Here is a 22,344-nt window from a genome sequence, read left to right as displayed (position 1 = left end):
CCAACAATTAAGTGGTTTCATGCATGGAAGAGGGGCCTTTGTCATTTTTTTGTTTTTTTTTTCTTTTACAATTTTGAATGTATTAAAAATAATAATTTAAATTAATTTCACCATATTCAGTGATATTGAAGTGTTCTTCCATGAGAAAAAAAACAGATTGGAAAATGTTTGCTTGTAGAAAAATTTTTTAAGTCCATTTGAACTTGTAAAAATCAGTGAAAAAAAATTGACCAAGGCCCCTTTTCCATGAAGCCCCTCAATTGATCTGGAAGTCTCATTTTTTCCAAAAATTGACTGAAAGTTTCCTCTCTTGTCAACAAAGAGTTTCATTTTTCTACCAAAAAAATACCAAATAAGTAGTCTCATTTTTTCACAAAAATTCTCTAGAAGTCATGTTTGTTTTTTTTTTTTTAAATTGTGGAAGTCTCGACCGAATTTCATTATTAAAAATTGGAATGTTTAGTTTAGAAATTTATATTTTTTCTGATGACATGAAATTTAAATTGAATTTAGGTACGTAAGATTTTTTTTGGGGGGGGGGGGTAGAGCATGAGCTCTATAAAAGTGTACAGCAATAAATTATTTAGGCCTCAAAATCTTCGATTTTCATGTTTTTGTGATGATGACAAAATTTTTTGATCTGAAATATGAGAACACGAATTTAAAAATAATTGAAAATCTCATCGTTCAATAACTCTGTACTCTGTACCCACATTTTGAAAAAAAATTACAATCTATATTCTACTCAACATTTGATAAAAAACGGAAAAGAGCTATGTTCGAGAACATTTTATTTTTATTTTGAAAGGGTTAAAAAATGAGTCGTTTTGCGTATACGTAATATTGTTATCTTGTATGAGTCATATGTCGGGGTATTTGTCAGCCCGATCGGCCGGTTCGTTCGGCGCGCGCCACCTGTTAATATTTATACGATACCTACCAAATTGTAAAATGTTGCATCATTGTAATTTTGTAACCTGCCGAATAAAGATATGATACAGTCCACAATTTGATTATTTACATGGTCCTTTCGAGCCTGAATTTGCTTAAAATTGGTTAATTAATGGATTTTTATTTGTGATTATTTTTTGTTCTGATCGACGTGAATACAATGATCAAGTGAGTCGGCATATTTTCAGTGAATTATTCGTGCGTTTTTTACATCGACACAGGTAACAGGTGCGTTAGTATCTTATCAACGACGCGTGATTTTTTGGAAGACGTTGCGCCTGTTGTTTATCAACGTTGTGAATTATTTTTCGATGCCGCGCGCTATTTATCGACGCCATGCGCTGTATTTCGACGCTATTTTGATGCGGTAAGCTATTTTTTGACTCCGTGCGTACTGTTTTTTCGACACTGAAAGTGTAATTGTGCCGCCACACGTATTTTTCGTTGCCGTACTATTATTTCACTTACCATGGCAGACGGTAATGATAAAATTTCAAACCACGGTGATAATATTTCGAACCTTGGAGGAAATCCAAGCCAACATAGTGATGACAACCGGTCAAAAAAAAGTAAGGAGGACGATCTTCACACTCGTTCCCATGCCGCATCAACCTTTATAAACACTTCGAGGCAGAATTGGATTGCTACAGCTACTGCGAGGTGTAATGTTCTAATAGGCGATCTCAACGAACAATATGAGTCTGCGCAAGAGCTTGCCGAGGATCAAGGTTTGCCCTCCAAAAAAGCGACAATCGCCAAAACCGAGTTAAAAGATTTGGAATTAATAAAGGAAGAATTCTGTAAAACGAATTCCAACCTGATCGAAGTAGTTTCCTCAGCCAAGGAGAATCCGATCGAATACGAAGTAAGCCGTATGCGTTTTATGACTACTTATCGTAAAACTCGTAATATTTTTCTTTCGATGGAACCTATACCTGACGAGTCATCAGTGCCTAGCTCAAAATCGAGTAATTTGAAAAATTTAAAATTGCCAAAAGTTGAGATTCCAATTTTTGATGGAACTTTTAATAACTGGACCTCGTTTAAAAATTTATTTACGTCGTTAGTTCATAATAACAATGAGCTTGATAATGAAGCAAAGCACCATTTTCTTCAAACAAAAGTTTCCGGTGATGCCGCAACAATGATTGTAAATTTGCCTACTGAGGAAGATAATTATGAGAAGGCTTGGTCTATACTACTCAAACATTACGACGATCCGTTCCGGCAAATCGACGCCCATTTTAATGCTCTTTGGAACTGCCAATCTTCAAACAAAGGGTCGCCGACCCTGAAAGAGCAGATGGTTCTTTTTAGACAGCATACAGCTGGTCTTCAGGCTATTTTTAGAAAGAACAAGATCGATGGTTTCAGTCAAAGCATGCAGTATTGGTTTCTCAAAAAATGTGACAAGGGTACTCATGCAGAGTGGCAACGTGAGCTTTCACGAAATAAAAGTTTCCGATCTCTCGACGAATTCTATGATTTTATGGATAATCGTAGTGCCGCTTATCAACGTACTTCGGCGAATAATGACGCATCAGCGAATGGTAGCAAGACAGCTGTGAAACGTAATCATCATGGTGTTGCAGTCGTCGGTGCCGCAGCTACGAAATCGAAGTATTGTGTATTCTGTAAATCAAGACAGCACTACATTCCAGCCTGCCCAGACTACAGAAATCTTTCTGCGCTCGATCGTTTCAAGTTTGCAAAACGAAGCAAACTATGCTTTTCCTGTTTCCGTTCAGACTGCCGCCCCAGCCGGTGTGCCAGACAAGTTTGCAGAAAATGCCAAGGGGCTCATAATACGCTTCTCCACATCTCGCCTGAAGAATGGGCTACTTCAGCTCCACCTCGCCAACCAAATTCGACACCAGCTCAGCAACAAGCTGAATCTACAACTCCGAATCAACGCTCTACTGAAGGTGAGTTGAGTATTTCAAAACCTACAGGTAATTTTGATAAGGTTTCCGATGTACATGATACTTGTAATTCAGATATTGTAACTGTTGCAAATTATTTAAATATTGTAAAGGGTAATGGGCTCAATGTCTCTAGTAATTCTCCGAGAGTGATTCTGTCAACTGCAATTGTATTAATTACTTCGAATTTTTTCAATAATTCCAGTTAGAATATTATTAGACCAAGGGAGTCAATTCAACTTTATATCTCGTTCAATTTTGAAAGACCTCAAAGTTCGTGCTGAAGCAGTGGCTGTTTCTGTTTCGGGCATCAGTGCCAATAATACCTTTGTAAATCAACAAGTTCAAGTAGAAATTCAATCAAAGCATTCTGGATACAGAGAAAAAATTCAGTGCCTAGTTTTAGATAAAATCACTGATCAATTACCAGCACAATCTTTTTCAATTGAAAATTGGAATATTCCACCAGATATACCTCTGGCAGATCCGTCGTTCAACCTCCCAGGGGAGATCGACATGCTGTTAGGAGGAGAAATTTTCTGGAAGGTGTTAGGTAACAAACAAATTCAATTAGGGAAAAATTTACCAACTTTACGTGAAAGTAAGTTGGGTTGGTTAGTTACTGGTTCAATTACAATTTCAGAAAATGCTGGTAGACACTGTTTATCAGTGTCCCAGCAAGCAGATGAGCACCTCTTAGATTCGTTGGAGAGATTTTGGTCTAGTGAAAATTTAGATAGGGAAAATTTGTCTGCAGGTGAAACAGCTGCTGAAAAAGTTTTTACTGATACAACTTATAGAAATAAACAAGGTCGTTTTGTAGTCAAATTACCATTCAAAGATTCGCCTAGTCTTTTAGGGAATTCAAAACATCAAGCACAAAATCGTTTTTACTCACTTGAGGCTAGATTTAAGAAAAATCCAAAATTTAAGGAGAGGTATGTAGCTGCTATTGAAGATTTTATAAAACAAGGCCACATGGTGGAGGTCACTGACCACACTGTGAAAGGGCCAGAATACTACATTCCTCATCACGCAGTTATAAAAGAAACTTCTACAAGCACAAAGTTGAGAACGGTTTTTGATGCTAGCATGAAAACTTCAAACGGAGTGTCTCTCAACGATTTGCTGCTGGTAGGCCCAGTTGTTCAATTGGACCTCCTCTCAATATTGTTTCGATTTCGAATGCGGCGTTGGGTTTTTGTTGCAGATATAAAACAAATGTACAGGCAGATAATAATTGATGAGAAGGACACTACGTTTCTCCGAATTTTTTGGCGAGCTTCTGAAGATGAACCTCTGAAGGTTTATGTAATTCTAGTGTTACTTTTTGGTTTAGCACCTGCTCCATTTCTGGCCACAAGATGCCTAAAAGCTCTTGGGGATGAAATTCGCGATCTAAATTCTCTAGTCAAGGCTGCTCTATATTATGATTTTTATATTGATGATGCACTTTCAGGAGCTGATTCGTTGCACAACGCCCTAAAATTACAAGCAGATTTAATGGCAACATTGAAAGCTGCAGGCTTTGAATTGGGAAAATGGTGTGCGAATCACCCTGATTTGCTCAAAAATTTACCTTCTGATATGATTGAAACACAGTTTCCCTTCCAATTCGAAGATAAGAAAACTATTAAAACTTTAGGCTTATTATGGCTTCCCAATGAAGATACTTTCAAAATTTGGTTTCATGTCCAACACCCTGAAAATGCTAAAACCAAACGTCAAGTGCTGTCAGTTATAGCTTCTATTTTTGATCCGATTGGATTTATTGGTCCAGTCACAGTAAAGGCAAAACTGATTATGCATGAGATTTGGAATTCGCATAAGGGTTCAAAGGGTAGCTCTAGTTGGGATGATGAAATAGCAGATGATTTGAAGAAAATTTGGATAGATTTCGCGTCTCAATTAAATCAACTAAATGAATTTTCATTTCCTCGATATATATTTCCTCTCAATGAAAAGCATATTTGTTTAGAAATTCATGGTTTCTGTGATGCTTCTGAGAAGGCATACGGAGCCGCAGTATATGTACGTTCTGTGACAAGTACTGGCTCAGTTACAGTTCATCTATTTTCAGCAAAGTCTAGAATAAATTCAAAAAAGCAGACAATTCCCAGGCTTGAATTGTGTGGGGCGCTGCTATTGAGTGAATTGGTGCACAAAATCAAAGAAACCTTACAAATATCACATCAAATAAGTATCATTCGTCTATGGTGCGACTCTACAGTTGTTCTTGGTTGGTTAAATTCACCAGCTCAACGTTGGCACACATATGTGGCCAATCGAGTTCAAAAAATCACTGATTTGACTTCTGATGGGATTTGGGATCATGTGGGTACCAAAACAAATCCTGCCGATTTGATTTCTCGCGGCACTTCTCCGAGTGAATTACGGAATTGTGACCTTTGGTGGAAGGGGCCAAATTGGCTACATACTTCAAATGTTCCTTGGTCAAAAGATATTAATTTCGTGAACGGATCAGAATCTCTCCCAGATCTTCGAAAGGTTCAAACCATTCATTCTTTTATCACAACTGCCAACGATCTGATATTTTCAAAATTCTCAAATTATTCAAAATTGATCAGAGTTGTAGGTTATATGCTCAGATTTGTGCACCAGGCACACCCCTACGCACCTAGAATATATGGAACTTTACACTTAATTGAACTTGATATTGCAACAAAGGTGCTTATTAAGGTAACTCAACAGCAATATTTTGGAAGTGAAATTGTTCTTTTACAATCAGGACGTGGATCAGAATTGCGTGGTCCTCTCTATGGTTTGAATCCATTTCTGGATGATTTTGGCCTAATTAGGGTAGGTGGTCGGCTTGGAAACTCGGATCTGTCTTTTGAACAGCAACATCCAATTGTTCTGAGTCAACATCACCACTTCACCAAACTTTTAGTTCGTCATTTACATTTGATACATTTACATGCAGGTCCAATGCTGCTCAAATCAATAATTCGCAGAAGGTTTTGGATATTAAAAATTCACACAGCCATAAACAATTGCATTTTGCGTTGTATTCGTTGCATAAGGCAAAAGGCCCAAGTCAAAACTCAACTTATGTCAAATTTACCTCGAAATCGTGTGGTACCTAGTAAGCCCTTTTCAATCACAGGTGTAGACTATGCAGGTCCTGTTCTGTTAACAGAATGGAGATCTAGAAGTACAGTAGTTCACAAGGCATATATAGCTGTTTTTGTGTGTTTTTCCACGAAAGCAATACATCTCGAACTTGTCTCAGACATGACTTCTGATGCGTTTATTGCAGCATTAGAAAGGTTCGTTTCTAGGCGAGGTATACCTACAGAAATCCATTCGGATAACGGTACTACTTTCACTGGAGCGAATAAATTGCTACAAAAATTATTTCAAAATGAAATCTCTACTAAATTACAAACAACTGCAGTAAATAAGGGCATTAATTGGAATTTCATTCCTCCCTACGCGCCGCATTTTGGCGGATTGTGGGAGGCAGGGGTGAAATCTGTAAAGGCTCATCTGAATAAGGTACTCAATCACGAAGGTGTGAGACTGACTTTCGAGCAGTATAACACCGTTTTAGCTCAAATAGAAGCCTGCCTCAACTCACGTCCGTTGACACCAGAATCAAGTGATCCAAATGATTTGAATGCTTTGACTCCAGGGCACTTTTTGATCGGAGGTCCGATAACAGCAATTCCCAACCCTGATTTAACAAATGTGCCTGATAATAGGTTGAAATTTTGGCAGAAAACACAAAAGCTGCACCAGACATTTTGGCAACGTTGGTCTGCTGAGTATTTGAACACTCTGCAACAACGAACTAAATGGAAATCTGTAAAAGATGAATTGAAGGTGGGAATGCTCGTCATTATAAAAGAGCCGGAGGTTCCTCCAACCAAATGGCCCCTTGGTCGTATCAAAGAATTACACGTAGGAAAAGATAATCATACCCGAGTGGTTACTTTAAGTACTGCTAAGGGTGAAATTACCAGAGCAATTTCTAGAATTGTTCTACTACCAAATGATGACAAATTTTAAAAAACATGCGAATATGTTATTTTCTTATTTCAGGTCACTCTCAGAAGTAGCTTAATTCGATAATGAGAAAAATCGTTGGAAGAATGAAATCTAAGTTTCAAGAAGAACTTTATCGAAGGAATAATTTATTTATTTGAATATTGTTAGAAGTTGAAAATTGTGCAACTTGATAATTTTACATTTATTTATTTATTCTGAATAATGAATACCCCTACTGTTAGATACGAATTCAAGGATCGATCCGCCGTGAGGGTACTCTCACAACTAAACCCTTTGTGGTTACCTTTAATTTACGTTGACTTATAACTCAATGACTACTCCTGGGGGTTGCTATATAAGCGTGCCTCGGAGCTTGCTGTAGGTTGGGTTAATGTACAACCCAAGTCTTACTAGTACCAGTGAGACTGGAATTACTAACAGTAGTGTTGCACAATATAATATGAAAACCTGCAGATACGTACATAAATGATCAATCAATTTCCACGAAGTTCTTTCTTTATTTCATCAGTATTTGATTTTTTGAATTTGGGCACTCATTTGAGTGGGGAGGATGTTCGAGAACATTTTATTTTTATTTTGAAAGGGTTAAAAAATGAGTCGTTTTGCGTATACGTAATATTGTTATCTTGTATGAGTCATATGTCGGGGTATTTGTCAGCCCGATCGGCCGGTTCGTTCGGCGCGCGCCACCTGTTAATATTTATACGATACCTACCAAATTGTAAAATGTTGCATCATTGTAATTTTGTAACCTGCCGAATAAAGATATGATACAGTCCACAATTTGATTATTTACAAGCTATTATAAAATTATCTAATGCTTGCTGTGAAAATGTTGAATTTTTTGTAAAAAATCCACTCAAATTGAGATTTTTATTTTTTTGCGATAAAAGATCAGCTTTTTGAGCCAAGAAAATTATCAACGTTTGGTTTTGAAATTTGTTTGATCTTTAAAAAAAAATTTTTCATTTCAAAAAAACCTAATTTTTCAAAAATAAATTTTTCAGAGGTTGAAAAATTATTGAGAAAAAGTTTAAAATTTCCATTGCTTTTTAAACTCAACAGTCTGGAAATTGGTAAACATTTCTCTGTTTTCAAAATTGGCGAATCTCAAAAGTCAAAACATGATAACAATCGTGAAAATAACCATCACAGGAATGTGATGAAATTATGAGATTTTTGGAAAATATTCATGTTCACCGACTTCTTCTTTCTTCCGCTCCCCGCTGAAAGATTGAAATTTGACATTTTCAAGGTGTCTATCAAGTCATAAAAGTCATCAAAAAGTCCTCCTTTTAGTCAAAAATTGAACAAAATTACCAAATATGAATAAAATATTCTCAAAATTGAATAACAATTTTGTCAAAAATGTAGAAATTACCTTTTATAAAAATTAATGTTGAATTGACTTCCCAGTTTCTGAAAAATTCCATAAATTGGTTTAAAAAAATGCTCAAAATTATTAAGCAAAATTTTGCGAAAATTGCTTGCAAATTTTGTTAAATTGTCATAAAAAATTGTTAAATTGGCTGAAAGTTGATGAAACATGGTAAAAAATTGAGCAAAATTGAGCAAAATTGCGCAAACATACTCAGTTATGAAAAAAAATGTGCAAAATTACGAAAAAAATGATTAGATATGTATAGAATTTCAGTGATAATAATATCTTCAACTTTGAAAATGTGAAAAATTCCGACGTAATGGAATTTTTTCATTATTTTTCCAGTAATCAGGGTGGAAAATTTTATGAAAATCACCCATCAAAGTAGAATTTCAAACCTACGTAATTTTAAAAGAAGGTTGTACCAAAGTTAGAATTTAGTCATCTAAAGACCATCAAAGAGACTCTTCCACCCCATTCCCTCCTTGAAAGGAAAGAACATCTGTTTAATAGGAGAAAATAAGGTGCCTTGACATGGAAAACTTTCTTCATTTCCATTTTCCACGTCTGCTTATACGATGTCTCCCCCCCTCGCCAACCGAAAGTGTGCCAGTCCTTTGATAGGACACCCTGTATGTATATTTATATCCCTCTTGTGAACGGAATATGTGGCTTTTGCGGCCAAAGGGTGAATTGGAGATGATTATTCCATCGCTAAGGAATCTCATTCCAGATTATACGGTTGAATCGTGCTAGAAAAGATGGGATTACTCATACTTACCTACCTATCCAACTACGTACATAAAATATATACCTATCTAGCTTACTTACATTCCATATTATAGGTACTTGGGTACATTATATTCATTTTTCGCAGTACTATGAGAATTTTTCACACCGTAATGGCGACACTGACGTGTAACGTAGACTCGATTTCGTCTTCTTATAGTACGTACGAAGGTGCCGGTGGGTTGCGGCGTGACCCCTTTCTTCGTCGTCCACCACCCTTACCGACTTACTTACCCCTGCGATGCGCGGCTTTTTCTCGAAAAAGCACGTCGTTCGTGACCAAGCACGGAGAAGAGAGTAGTAAAGGATGAGGTTTAGCTTTTACCTTTATTGATCTTTGCACGATTCGTTTAAGGGCGATTATTAACGTCACTTTGTTGTTTTCCAACTGGATTCTTCTTTTTACCATAGTTCGCGTGTAGCGAAGAAAAATCGTCCCTTCGTTTTTCTTCTTTTTCTCTTCTCTTTCTTTTTCTTCTTCGTTTTTTTTTTATTTTTATTTTATTATTGCGTCACTGAATCAAAGGAATTGCCCGGTGCGTTATTTTTTTTTCGCTGCTGGGTCGTCGCAGCAGCGACCGAATAAAAAAGACAGGCGCATGGTCGTAATGGTTTCAACGCTCTGAACGACTACGACGACGACGAGTAATTGTTTCGAGTAATTTTATACCTTTGACTCGGCAGTGCGGTGACAAGAGCTTTAAGCGTCTTTTAGGAGTTTTGATCGCGTTAACGAAACAGATTTTTTAATACGAAGGGCTATATAAACGCGTAGCATTTTTCTCCACTCGAAGAGCGAATTTTATATAACAGAGTGTAAGAGGGAGGTAATGGGCGGAAATGCGCTGGTAATTCGATCCACGTTTTTAGTATACTTACGGTGTGGGATGCTTTGCTGTATACTCGTACTATAAAGTGTGAAATCTCGCACTTTGGTTAATAGAGGAAATTTACTGACGATATCGAAGTATATATGTATTAACTACCCGCCGAAAGTTTTGTTTTGCTATTTCGCCGCCCGAAGGGGTTAAGAAAGTTGGTTCATTTTTAAGTGTTTTTAAGAGTGCTAAGACGAGATGATTTGGTTTAATTTTACAATGTTGGTTTCATAGTTTTTTTCATTAGTTTTATTCATATTTTTACGTCGTAGACCGAGGAGGGGAATTTTGTCCTGGATGAGAAAAATTGAGTTATTGATAGATGAGATAATTTACCAGTGTGTGAAAATGGGAATAGGTTGTGTTATTAAGGTGCCAATTTTTGAAATCCTGAGAGATATGGATGTCGAATTAAAATACACTCTGATGTTTGGAGAACTTGAATACCGATCATTGATTAGGAGGTTGCCTTACTTTTAGGAACCACTCGGGAAACATTGAAAAATTGTTGGCAAAATATCCCTTCCTCCTTTACTACGAGTGTGTTTGAAAAATTTGCTTAAAAAACAGAGAAAAAATCAAGAATGCAATCGTTAACAATTTACTTTCTGTTCTATTCGAATTTATGAAAAATTGTATGGGAAATCATATTTTTCCTCATTGAAGCTATGATTTGTACTTACGTTTTTATTTTTTTTTTTTTTTTTTTGGTTTAGAAATTATTAATTAAATTTTTAAAAATGTGAGGAGATCGTTTAGAAAGTTGATGTGAAAAGCTGTGATAAAATTCAACAGGGACTTATTATGTGACTATAATTTGAAATCATGGATATGGAAAAATATATTATGAGAATTTTTTGGAAATTTCTGATGCATTTTTCATAGACGTATAGAAGTCAGAAAAATTTCAGGTGATTTTGAAAGAATGTAAATTAGAGTTTGGGGGCGTAAAAGTCGCATGAAAAATAGGGGGAGGGGGAAGGGGATATTTTTCTTGTTCGTTTTTTTTTTTTTTTTTTTTTTTTTAGAAAAATCGCTGTTTCAAATGATGAATTGGTGGAAATTATCGAATGATGCAAACAAAATCTATAATATTAAAAAGGCAAAATAATAAATCAACAAAAAAGTGAAAATTGAATGAAACAAACAAAATATTTAAAAATATGGATGGACAAAGAATTTTTTTCAATTTGAGGGATGCTGATGAAATTTTTGACAGAAAACAACTCGGAAACAATTATAGAACAATTTGAAGCTATCGAAAAAATTTTATTTGGCTCAAAATTTAAAAAAAAGACGCGGGAATTCGCTTAATTTTTTTTTCAAATTTCAATTTCAAAGTCCTTTGAAAGATCTTCAAACAGGCAGGAGAAAATTTTGTAGACTGTGAAGCTTTTCTTTGAAAATTTCTTAGGTTATATAGGTACGAGTAAAAGTAAGGGAACCTGAAGTTATAGTTTTGAAATACATTGTTCGACGAAAGTGAAATAAATAAAATTCTAGGAACCCGAAATTTTTCCAAAATATGCTCAGGTGTGAGGTTTGCTGGAAAAATCTGAGGGTGAAAAGGCGAAAATGGCATTTCAAGTACCTACCAGATTAATATTCAAAATTTTTGATTTCTTCACATTTATTACAAATTTAATATTTCTTTTTAAAATTCAAATTCATTTCCATTACAGAAAAAATTTTTTTCTTCAATCAACCGGTGAAATTTTTTAAAACAGGAGCAAAAGGTTACTTCTAGTTCTTTCTAGTTTTTCATCGATTTTAATTTTTCATCAAGATGTCATTTACAAGGTTTTTATCAAAAAATTGTCCCACTTGTTTTTTCTGTTTTTTTTTGAAAGGGGGGGAGGTAATAGAAACGTTAGCATTTTTTGAAATAATTTCTTATTCAAACAATGGCAATCTCAAGTTTTTGTTTTCTTTCTTTTTGGGAGGGGGGGGGGCAACAGAAACGCTCTATTTTTCGAAATAAGTTCTTATTCAAACAATAACAATTTCAAGTTTTTTTTGGAGGGGAGAGGGGAGGTAATAAAAACGCTCTATTTTTCGAAATAGTTTCGTATTCAAACAATTTACAATCTCAAGTTTTTGTTTTTTTGGGGCGGGGGGGATTTAGCACATTTAGAAGTAGCAACATTATTTCCAGGCATAAAAATTGAATCAGTTTTTTTCAGTTTCTGTTTCTGTGTGTTTTTTTGTTGAAAATTTGAATTTTTCATCGTTTGTTAATTAGGGGGGGGGGAGGTCATTTTTTGTAATATCTAAAAAGGGTAACAATCGCAAGTTTTTGATTTTTTTGGGGGTTGCTTTTTTTACAAAAATATAAGAATTGTTCAATTTTTTAAAAGTTTCAACTGTGTTTGATTTCATTATTTTGTCAAAATGATCAATTTTCTTTTTTCAATTTCATTTTTTTATTTATTTTGCTTCGAAAAATTGCGATTCTTTTACTCCTTTCAATTTTGATTAATGTAGGGCAAGATGAGGCATTTGGAAAAAAACTTCCTTTTTTGACATTTCAACTAAATGCCATTTTTTTGAGTAAGTATTGAATTTTGTAAAATATTTTTTTATTTTTAGTTTATCGTTTTTTTTTGTTTTTGTTATGTTGTAAAAATGACTCATATTCTGGGCAAATCTGCTAATTTTTTGTTTTTGGAATTTTGGCAGTACTTTTTTGAATACACAAATGTTCAATTTTTCGAAGTTTCAACAGTACTCGTATTTCGTTACATTGCTTGGATGGATTTCTTTTTTAACTTTTGGTTTGTTTTTTTGAGGAATTCTCCATCCTTGTGTCTTATCGAGGCCTTTTTCTTATTTATTGACTCATTTTTTGGATTTTTTTGTATCAAGTTTTTTTATTTATTTTTCCTGTTTCTTTAGACATTTCAACAAAAAACCATCATTTTTGTGGTAGGTGCATAATTCGGGTTGGTTTTTCTATTTTTGGGGGATTTTATTTTTAGTGCAAGAGAAGTGGTCTTATTTTTTGACATTTTAACAGCTTGAAGTAATTTTTCAACTGGATTCGTTTTTTTTCCTGAATTAAACTGATAATTTTAGATTTTTTGGGAATATTTTTCTTGATAGATTCCAGGAAGTGTGATTTTTTCGTGATTGCAATTATGGTTTTTTCTTCACTCAAGTTGACAAATGATAAGATTCTATTAAATCCGAAAAAGTCTTCAAACTTCACTTGAGTATATTGAAAAAAAAAAAAAAAAATTGATTCACCATTCACCCTAAATACACCATGAATCAGCTCGGAAATAATTTCCATTTTCCAGTCAATTCGAGTAAAAAATAGTCTAAAACAAAATTCTACCATAAAAAGAATAAAATTTTAAGTCCTTTTCGCAAAAATTTTGGAAAAAAGTGGAATATTCGACAAAAATCCAACTACATGCAAACCACAATATTTCCATCCTTTCGAATTCCTGCAACTTGGAAAATATTTACAAAAACCTCTCACAGCAGCTCCTTCGTGCTACATAAGAACACGATGACGAAACCCAGAACCAGGAAAAATATACACACCTAAATGAGCTGACAAGGCGATACCGAGGTAGGCAGAGTAATAGCGTAATTCTGCAGGGGTAAAAAGACACAACCGCGACGATGATGACGAAAAATTAATCGAATTAATTAAAAAATTAAGCATTCCGAAAACGATATCGAAGCGAAAAGTTTCCTTTCCGAGTGAAAGGGGAGAGAAAATACTCGAAAAAGAGAGAATTACCCAATACCCACAGCAAACCGAGGCTGCAAATTGGGGGAAATCGAATCCGAGCTGAATGAAAATTAACGAAAATTTATTTACGACGATTAAAAGGTCGATTGGTAAAAACGATTAAATGTTTCGAGTCGATGAAGCTGCGCCGCTGCTCGAGTTTATGTATTCAAAAGCAGCCTCTATCATCGTAGCCGGAAATAAGAGTATACAAGTATAAGATACGTTCGAGTGTAACTTGTAGATTGTGTATAGAATGCGAGCTTTTTCAGTTCGCTTTGCCATACGATAAGACTATGTGTGTATTGTATAAAGTAACACGACGATGACGAGGTCGACAAAAATCAGTACTTTAGTTCAATAATGCGAATGCGTGAGTTTATTTGAGTTACATGGTTAAATCTGGTATCGGTGATGTCGTCGGGTTCGGGGATTTTATTCGAGCAGCGTCGAATGTAGCGTGTTTAGGAATTCAAAGGCGAAGGCAAGAGGCACGTGGGAGGCGAACGGTGCTGTACGGGTTGCTCTTACTGGTGCTTTCTCCGTTGTCAATTTTTTTTTTTTATTGATTTGCAACAGTCTTGGTTTATTTTGCTTTTGTGTTATCGTTTACGTAATATTACGACATATGCGACATTGCACCCTATCTTATATACTTGTATATTCGAACGCTCTGCGGGACTGTACGAGTATATATTGGGCGTCCTACACCAGGGGTTATTCTTTTTAAAGCCTTTTTTTTCTCTCTCTCATTCTTATTCTCTCGTTGGGGATTTTTTTCTCTTTGTTTCTTTCTTCGCTTTTATCTTCTTTCCACTTATAATCTATTTTGTTTTTCTCCTCTCTCTCTTTCTCTCTCTGTGTCTTCGTCATCTCATTTCGAAATGCCTACGTTCTATTCGGGAAATGTTACGAAATTTATACTTACGAGTTACGCGACCGAAGACGATGACGATGAATCGTGCCATTCAATGTTGTATAAGATGACGCAATTGCTCGGCTACATTATGGAGTGTTTTTCGCGAGATCACCACATAATGGTGGTGAAAAAGTCTACGATGTTATTAGGGGCCTTATATGTATGTAGCCTTTTTTTCGCCTTCGAATATACCAGTTTATAAACCCTCGATGGTTACATAATATACTACACACTCGATTCATTCGCGGCTAATTTATTATTTATCGGATTGTTTTGTACGGGTGAAGTGGAAATTAGCCTCGGGCGCGGCCAACGTGATGGTTTCATAGAATATGAAATTTGTGTTTGTCTTTGCAGAGGATAGGGTGGGTATGTGAAGGGTAGAAGAGATGGTTTTCTAGTCGAAGAGGGTTGTACGCAGAGAATAGGTAATTTGGGGTTGAGTACGATTGAAAAATTGATAAAAATAAACGAAAAATTCGACCTTCGGGTGGTTGTTGAGATGAGGACGATAGTTCCAAGACAAACTGTTCTAAAAAGTAAAATAAATACGTAAATAAACTGATACGAGTACAACTGTATCAAGATATTGATACAATGTAGTGAATTTTAGGAATTCAAAATCATGATTAGATATCGATATTCTTTTCAAAAAAAAAAATACCAAAAATATAAGGAACCTCGAAGCTTTTACTCATCGAATGTTGTAAAATCTCGGAAAAACCACACTTCCTGGAATCTATCAAGAAAATTCAACTTTTAAATTTATTATGAAAAGTTGAGTTTTCGTCTGGAAAGTCCAGTTCAGAGCTTTTCAAATTTTTGACCATTGATTTCAAATCTACCACCAAATTTTGGAACCCGTTGCGACAATAGATTTGCGATAATTATTGTTGACGTGATGGAATTGCTTCACGCGTTTGAAGTCATTGACCTTTCAAAGGTCGTATTACCAGAACCTTTGCTAATGTGATGAAATTGCCTCCCGTTCACGTGTTCAAGGTCATTGACCTTTCAAAGGTCGCAGTGAAGGTTTTCAATTTCACAAAATTTTTATTTCGGATGAATTATTATAAAATGTTCGGAAGTTCATTATCTCAACCAGAAAGTTGTGCACGTTTTCACAACGTTAATTTGACCATTTTTGAAATTTTTGGTATCAATTCGAAAAAAAAATGCCAACTTCAAACTGACGATTTTGTTGTCCTTCTCCTGAAAAACGAGCCCGAACACGTTGTGGAGATTCCCACGAGACTCTCGTGGGATTGTCTTCGATTTCGGGCAACTTTTTTGGAAAGCTTCAGGATTGAAATTATAAATCTGATTGTGAGATCTTTACACGTTTCTCCCCCTTCCCATCTCTACTTCTTTCAACTCCCCAAAATGTCCAACGACACGACTACTCGCCCTCCTCGTGTTCCTCTTTCTTTTCTTTGCTTCCTGTGTCATCTTGAGGTGACGACTGATGATTAAAATAGCCGAAATTATTGCGAAGCGGTTTCTGCCGTATTCATTTTTCGGTCACGCTTTCCAAGAACTGCTACTCGATGAGTTTAGAGCATTCTGATTTCATCATCGAGTCATCCAATGACACTCGATATTGGTATTTACTCGTACCTAATACCTATGCAGTGTACTAACATAGAGTGTAGGTAAGGTATGCAACCGAAGAGGGAAGCAGATTATTACAGTACATTATGGATGAGAAAGGGCAAGCAGGGAATGGAAGGCAGGGGGAGTACGATACACAAAATGTATGTATAAGGTATCGTGTGTAGTATGTATATTTATGGATATCGCGAATGAGATAGAGGTTTGTATACTTGTACGATAATCGCTATCATAATAAAGCATACATACGTCGCATCTCACGTGTTCGTCGTCCATTCAAATGTAAATAATAATCATCCGATGAAGTGTAAATTTTATTCGAATTTTTCTTTTGCTTTTTTTCTCTCTCGTTTCGTATTGTACGCTATATGGATGGAGTTTTGTATAGGTATAGTGTGCGTTTCTGCGTGTTCTGCTGCAGAAGTGAAGAATTAAGATAGGTGTACGAGTATACAGGGTGTCCTGTTAATTGTCTGCGGTACTCATTTTGGATCTTCCGCTTTCGTATTTGTGTACCTCATTTTAAAGGTCAAATTGCTCAAAATTCTCGAGGTAAGATTTTTTCTACAAAACGGAATTTTTAAAGGTTGATTCAACTAATGAGAGAAGAGGTGAGGGGCAGCCTCAAAAAATCTTGTATGTTGATTTTTTCCTTTGGACTTTTTGTTGAAAAATTTTTTTAGTAAAAAAAAAAAAAATGCTCAAGAGATTCTGAAAATTGCGTTCCCAAAATGCATTTCTCTCCTGTTTTGTGGATCGAAGGAGGGCTGGAGTGTTCCATAAAAATCCTCTCATGTGCTACTCGCTTGGCATCTCTTTCCCACTACCCTACTTTTTGAATGGGTTCATCAAGAAGGATTAATTATGATTGATGTTTGGGATGCTGAAACTGACTTTTGCCCAATTTCTCAAATTAATCCTTTCAAGTGCTAATTTTTTCAAATAAGAGTTCAAATTTCAAAAAATTTTCAAAAAAACTTGAATATTTCAAACTTTTGTTGACTGTCGAGTACTACTGTTCGCGAAAGAATTGATCAATTCTTCAATTTTTGAATCAGTTCGTTTGCGAATGATTCACCAAAAATTATTCAATTCGTTCGTGAATGGTTCACCAAAAGTCAAGTAAATGAATCGATTCCTTCGCGAATGATTCGCCAAAAATTAGGTAAATGAATCAATTCGTTCGTGAACGAGTCACTTATACGAATCAATTCGTTCGCGAATGATTCACAAAAAATTATTCAATTCGTTCGCGAATGATTCATCAAAAATTATTTGATTCGTTCGCGAATGATTTACTAAAAAATTCAATTCGTTCGCGAAAGATTTACCAAAAATTATTCAATTCGTTCGTGAACGAGTCACTTATACGAATCAATTCGTTCGTGAACGAGTCACTTATACGAATCAATTCGTTCGTGAACGAGTCACTTATACGAATCAAATCGTTCGTGAACGAGTCACTTATACGAATCAATTCGTTCGTGAACGAGCCACTTATACGAATCAATTCGTTCGCGAATGATTCATCAAAAAAATTCAATTCGTTCGCGAACGAGCCACTTATACGAATCAACTCGTTCGCGAAAGATTTACCAAAAATTATTCAATTCGTTCGTGAATGACTCACCAAAAATCATGCAAATGAATCGGTTCGTTCGCGAACGAGTCACTTGCACGAATCAATTCGTTCGCGAATGATTCAACAAAAAAATTCAATTCGTTCGCGAACGAGCCACTTATACGAATCAACTCGTTCGCGAAAGATTTACCAAAAATTATTCAATTCGTTCGTGAATGACTCACCAAAAATCATGCAAATGAATCGGTTCGTTCGCGAACGAGTCACTTGCACGAATCAATTCGTTCGCGAATGATTCACCAAAAATTATTTGATTCGTTCGCGAATGATTTACTAAAAAATTCAATTCGTTCGCGAACGAGTCACTTACACGAATCAACTCGTTCGTGAATGACTCACTAAAAATCATGCAAATGAATCGGTTCGTTCGCGAACGAGTCACTTGCACGAATCAATTCGTTCGCGAATGATTCACCAAAAATTATTTGATTCGTTCGCGAATGATTTACTAAAAAATTCAATTCGTTCGCGAAAGATTTACCAAAAATGATTCAATTCGTTCGTGAATGACTCACCAAAAATCAAGTAAATGAATCGGTTCGTTCGCGAACGAGTCACTTGCACGAATCAATTCGTTCGCGAATGATTCATCAAAAATTATTTGATTCGTTCGGGAATGATTTACTAAAAAATTCAATTCGTTCGCGAATGATTCACCAAAAATCAAATAAATGAATCGATTCGTTCACGAATGATTCGCCGAAAATTATTCAATTCGTTCGCGAACGAGTCACTAAAAATTCAATTCGTTCGTAAATGATTCAACATTAAACATTCGTTTGCGAATGATTCACCAAAAATCAAGTAAATCAATCGATTCGTTCGCTAACGAGTCATTTATACGAATCAACTCGTTCGCGAATGATTCACCAAAAATCAGGTAAATCAATCGATTCGTTCGCGAACGAGTCATTTATACAAATCAACTCGTTCGCGAATGATTCACCAAAAATTGATCAATTCGTTCGCGAGTGATTCACCTAGAAATCAATCATTTTGTTTGGGATAATCGGTTATGAATGATTCGACTCGATTGTAAACAGATCACGCGTAGATGTGTCCTCAATCCCATGACTTTGAGGAATGAGGAGACCTCTCCCCTCCATCTTATGCTATTTTGGTTCGATCGTCACCCCCTTTGTCGTTTAATCGCTTGAAAGTGGGGAGGGGGCAGAAGAAGTCTACTTACTTAAATTTATGCTCAATGAATTAAAATTTTGCATTCTCTCAGAGGCTTCGATTTCAAACATGAATGCAGTTTTGTTGCAGAACTGTTTTTGCTCGTCTAATACATAATATGATAATTCAAACGAAACCACTATTAAAGAATCAGTTTTGTTTGACGTTTTAGCAAACTTATAACCCCTTCGAGAGCCAAGATAGGCACCTTATTGTTCTGAAATCTTCATTCAAAGTCTGGCAATGGGTTCGATGGGTCACCCTGTATACATATTCGAATACGAAAAGAATGATCGCGTATGCAAGAATGAAAATACCAATCCACGAACGATGGAGGAGGAGGAGGAGGAGACGGCCGCAGCAGCAGCCAGAAAGAGAGGCAATGATCACGAGGGGTGCTTAAATGGCTGTTTTATGCGCGCGTACCTGGAGGCCAGGTGTGGGCGATCGTTTGTTAAGTTACAGATGGTCACGACGTGAATATTTTTTTTTTGTTTTTTGTTTTTCGTATAGGACCAGGTCGCGTTTGCACGCGGGGCTAATACTGGTCGTGCGGCCGCTTATGTAGCATGATGACGATGGAAAACATCGGTCATGAAGCTTCTTTATGTACAACGAGTACGAGTATATATGGTTAGGTACATCGTGTACATATAGCTAATTTATATGTACTTTGTACATGTGTACTTGTGTATGTGTAGTGTAGGTATGTCGAAAGCATTTCTTTTGAATAAAAAAAAAATGAGAAGAGTATTGACCGTGTGTGTGGAAAAATACATGCTCATAAAAGAAGGGTCGATGAGCGACGAGAGGGCTTTGGATAGCGTTACGTAAAGAAGGCGCCTTGTATGTATATCTTTTGCATACATAAGGGGTACTTGGGAGCTACCCTGATGTATGTGGGTATTTGTACCTTAATCGAAGAGGTTGTAAAAATATGCTTACAAAATTAGAAGAGAAGAGAAGAGAAGAGAGCAGATAGCTTGAATGGCTGCAGAGATGTAAAGTTGTTGTTTTTAATCGTATCTATGGTGTGTTTGTGTGTGTGTATGTATACCTCAAACCCACCATTTAAGTATGGTTAAAGCTATCCCTCATTAGCCGTTTCGGACCGGTTTCAATGGTGTCGTGTTGTTGTTGTTTTGCTTTTTTTCCCCTTCATACGAATGTATGTAATGTGTAATATACTCGGTGGCTAAACGCAAGTATTCGCATTTTATCTTACCTATATACGGCTGTGATATTGTTTCTGTCAAAAGATAGAGAGAGAGAGACTTGATTCGTCGTTCATATACATATAGTGTCGATCTCCGCCGCCCGCCTCACTTGGTCCTGCTATAGCTATACCCTCTTCTGATAGGGTCGTAATTGCCTTTGGGTTGTTGGTATGATTTCTTGCGGTATTTATACTTATACCTGGATGATCGAGAGAGTACGTAAACTATAAATAATCCGAGTACCTATACACAGACACGTCGACTTGGCTGGTATTCCGCTGCTTCCCTCCTCAACCCCCTCGATCGTCGTGTGGATCGCAAGCGACTGCAATGTGTACTCTAAATGCAACAGCTTCTCTCTATCCTCAGTGGTCTGATCCGATCGGCGGATCGGTGGTGCGGTGCTTCTATTCGTGTGTAATGAAAAACTTGAAAACAAGACGAGAACGCGATGAAATAAACCACGATAATTATATAAATCTGGTTTATCGAGTTGTCCACTCAATTGTTACACACCTTTACGAAGAGGTTGGTTTTTTTTTTCGAAGGTTGCCGTTAAATACCAGATTCTCCGGTGCAATTGAACTTCTATAAGTAATTTTAAATAGCGCTTTAGTGCCTACAACTCTCGACGATTTGCGTGCACTTACACTTACGTAACCGGATAGACGAAATAAGGGTTTAGTTATGTATTAAGCGACCTTTTTTTCTTTCTCTCTCTCTCTATGTCAAATATGTGAACGAATGATAATCGCGTATGACGAATGAATAATACGATGTGTAATATGTACGGAGGTATTTTCCCATTAGGATGCTGGGACTGGGAGGGTTGGTTGTGAAGATGAGTAGATCTGGGTGATGGGTATTAAGTAGATATGACTTTATAATGAATGTGATATTCATTTAAAGATTTTCAGTTGTGTATTTTCTTTTGTGGGCTTTTGGGGTGTTAGTTGATGGTTTTTGAATGTGTGGGATATGAATTTTTGGGGGTAGTTTTGGGTTGCGATGTGGTTGAAAAGTGATGTGCAAGTTTATCGATGCGTGAATCATGTTGTCTTTTGAATTGACACCTTTTTGTGGCACTGGCCTTTTTTGTTCGGGTCTGACCTGAATTTTGAGTCAAGTTGAGGTTAGAGAAAATTATGTGAAAGGGTATGTAGAAATAAGTTTGGTTCATTTGATGAAAAAAATGTGAAAAACTGATCATTTTTCACGATGTTTTCGGTTGAAAATTTTTTTCTCGCGAAAAGTAAATCATAAAAGACTCATAAATACATCATCAAGCTAAACTTTTATAATATGCGCTATATTGGGAACCCCTGACCACCCTTTGACGCTTAGACCATGTTATGTTTTAAGCTTTGAGGCGACCTACTGAGCTAAATTTCGTGTTTAGACAAAACCTTAACTCAAATTAGGTCACTATTTTGATGAAATTCAATTCTCAATTTTTTTTTTTCTCAAGAATGAAGTATTCCAAATTTTGAACCGGACGACAGGAATCGAATGAGGACCACAAAATAAACCACCAGCGAAAATTTCAGCTGCTGAAAATCATTTTCCAATTCTTGGGGAATTTTTGAAAATTCAAATTAGACTCATTTCTCCTGAAAACAAAAAAAAATCAAAATTTGATCAAATTGACACGAAAGGCTGAAATTTGATTAGTACCATTTTAGGCTATTTTCGAGCTCAGCGATATTGAACAAAAATACTATTTCATGTGTTACTCGAATGAATCCGTTCTTTTTGGACTTTTACCCCCTTTGGGGAGGTGCTGGGGGCCGTGGATGGTGTCCAATCGAAAATCTGACTCCATATTCGTGTTCAGCGTCACCAAAAACATACAATTCGATGTATCACTTGCCCCAGATTTTTTTTTTGAAAGTTTAGTCCATTTTGGGGGGAGGGGGTGCTCTCTCTTCATCAGAATATCCCATCTCGAAAATTGGATATTTCAAAAAAGCATCAAAAAGCACATCAATGGAAATTTTTTCAAAATTTTAAATGGTAGATCCCACTTCCAGCGCCATTTTGAAATTTGAACTTTCAATTTGAAAGTTCAACTTTCAACTTTT

At 36.1% G+C, this 22,344-nt stretch overlaps 2 protein-coding genes across 2 annotated transcripts in view; both read left to right on the top strand.

The window, feature by feature from the left end:
* The window catches only part of LOC135848088 (uncharacterized), a 161,925-nt gene that overhangs the window by 36,912 nt on the left and 102,669 nt on the right, over nt 1–22,344 (top strand). The window lies entirely within an intron of this gene.
* LOC135848089 (uncharacterized) lies at nt 773–7,688 on the top strand. Its single transcript, XM_065367863.1, has 2 exons — nt 773–2,876; nt 6,939–7,688. The coding sequence occupies exons 1-2, from the start codon at nt 1,421–1,423 to the stop codon at nt 6,953–6,955; spliced, it is 1,473 nt and encodes a 490-aa protein (XP_065223935.1). The 5' UTR covers nt 773–1,420; the 3' UTR covers nt 6,956–7,688.

Source organism: Planococcus citri, chromosome 5 (assembly GCF_950023065.1).
Source record: "Planococcus citri chromosome 5, ihPlaCitr1.1, whole genome shotgun sequence".
In the NCBI taxonomy this organism is placed as follows: domain Eukaryota; kingdom Metazoa; phylum Arthropoda; class Insecta; order Hemiptera; family Pseudococcidae; genus Planococcus; species Planococcus citri.
The sequence above is the reverse complement of the archived record's forward strand: the minus strand, read 5'-3'. Positions and strand labels throughout refer to the sequence as shown.

What these genes read in the sequence shown, in the direction of transcription:
- LOC135848089 (XM_065367863.1), top strand. Translation starts at nt 1,421, where the DNA reads ATGGCAGACGGTAATGATAAAATTTCAAACCACGGTGATAATATTTCG.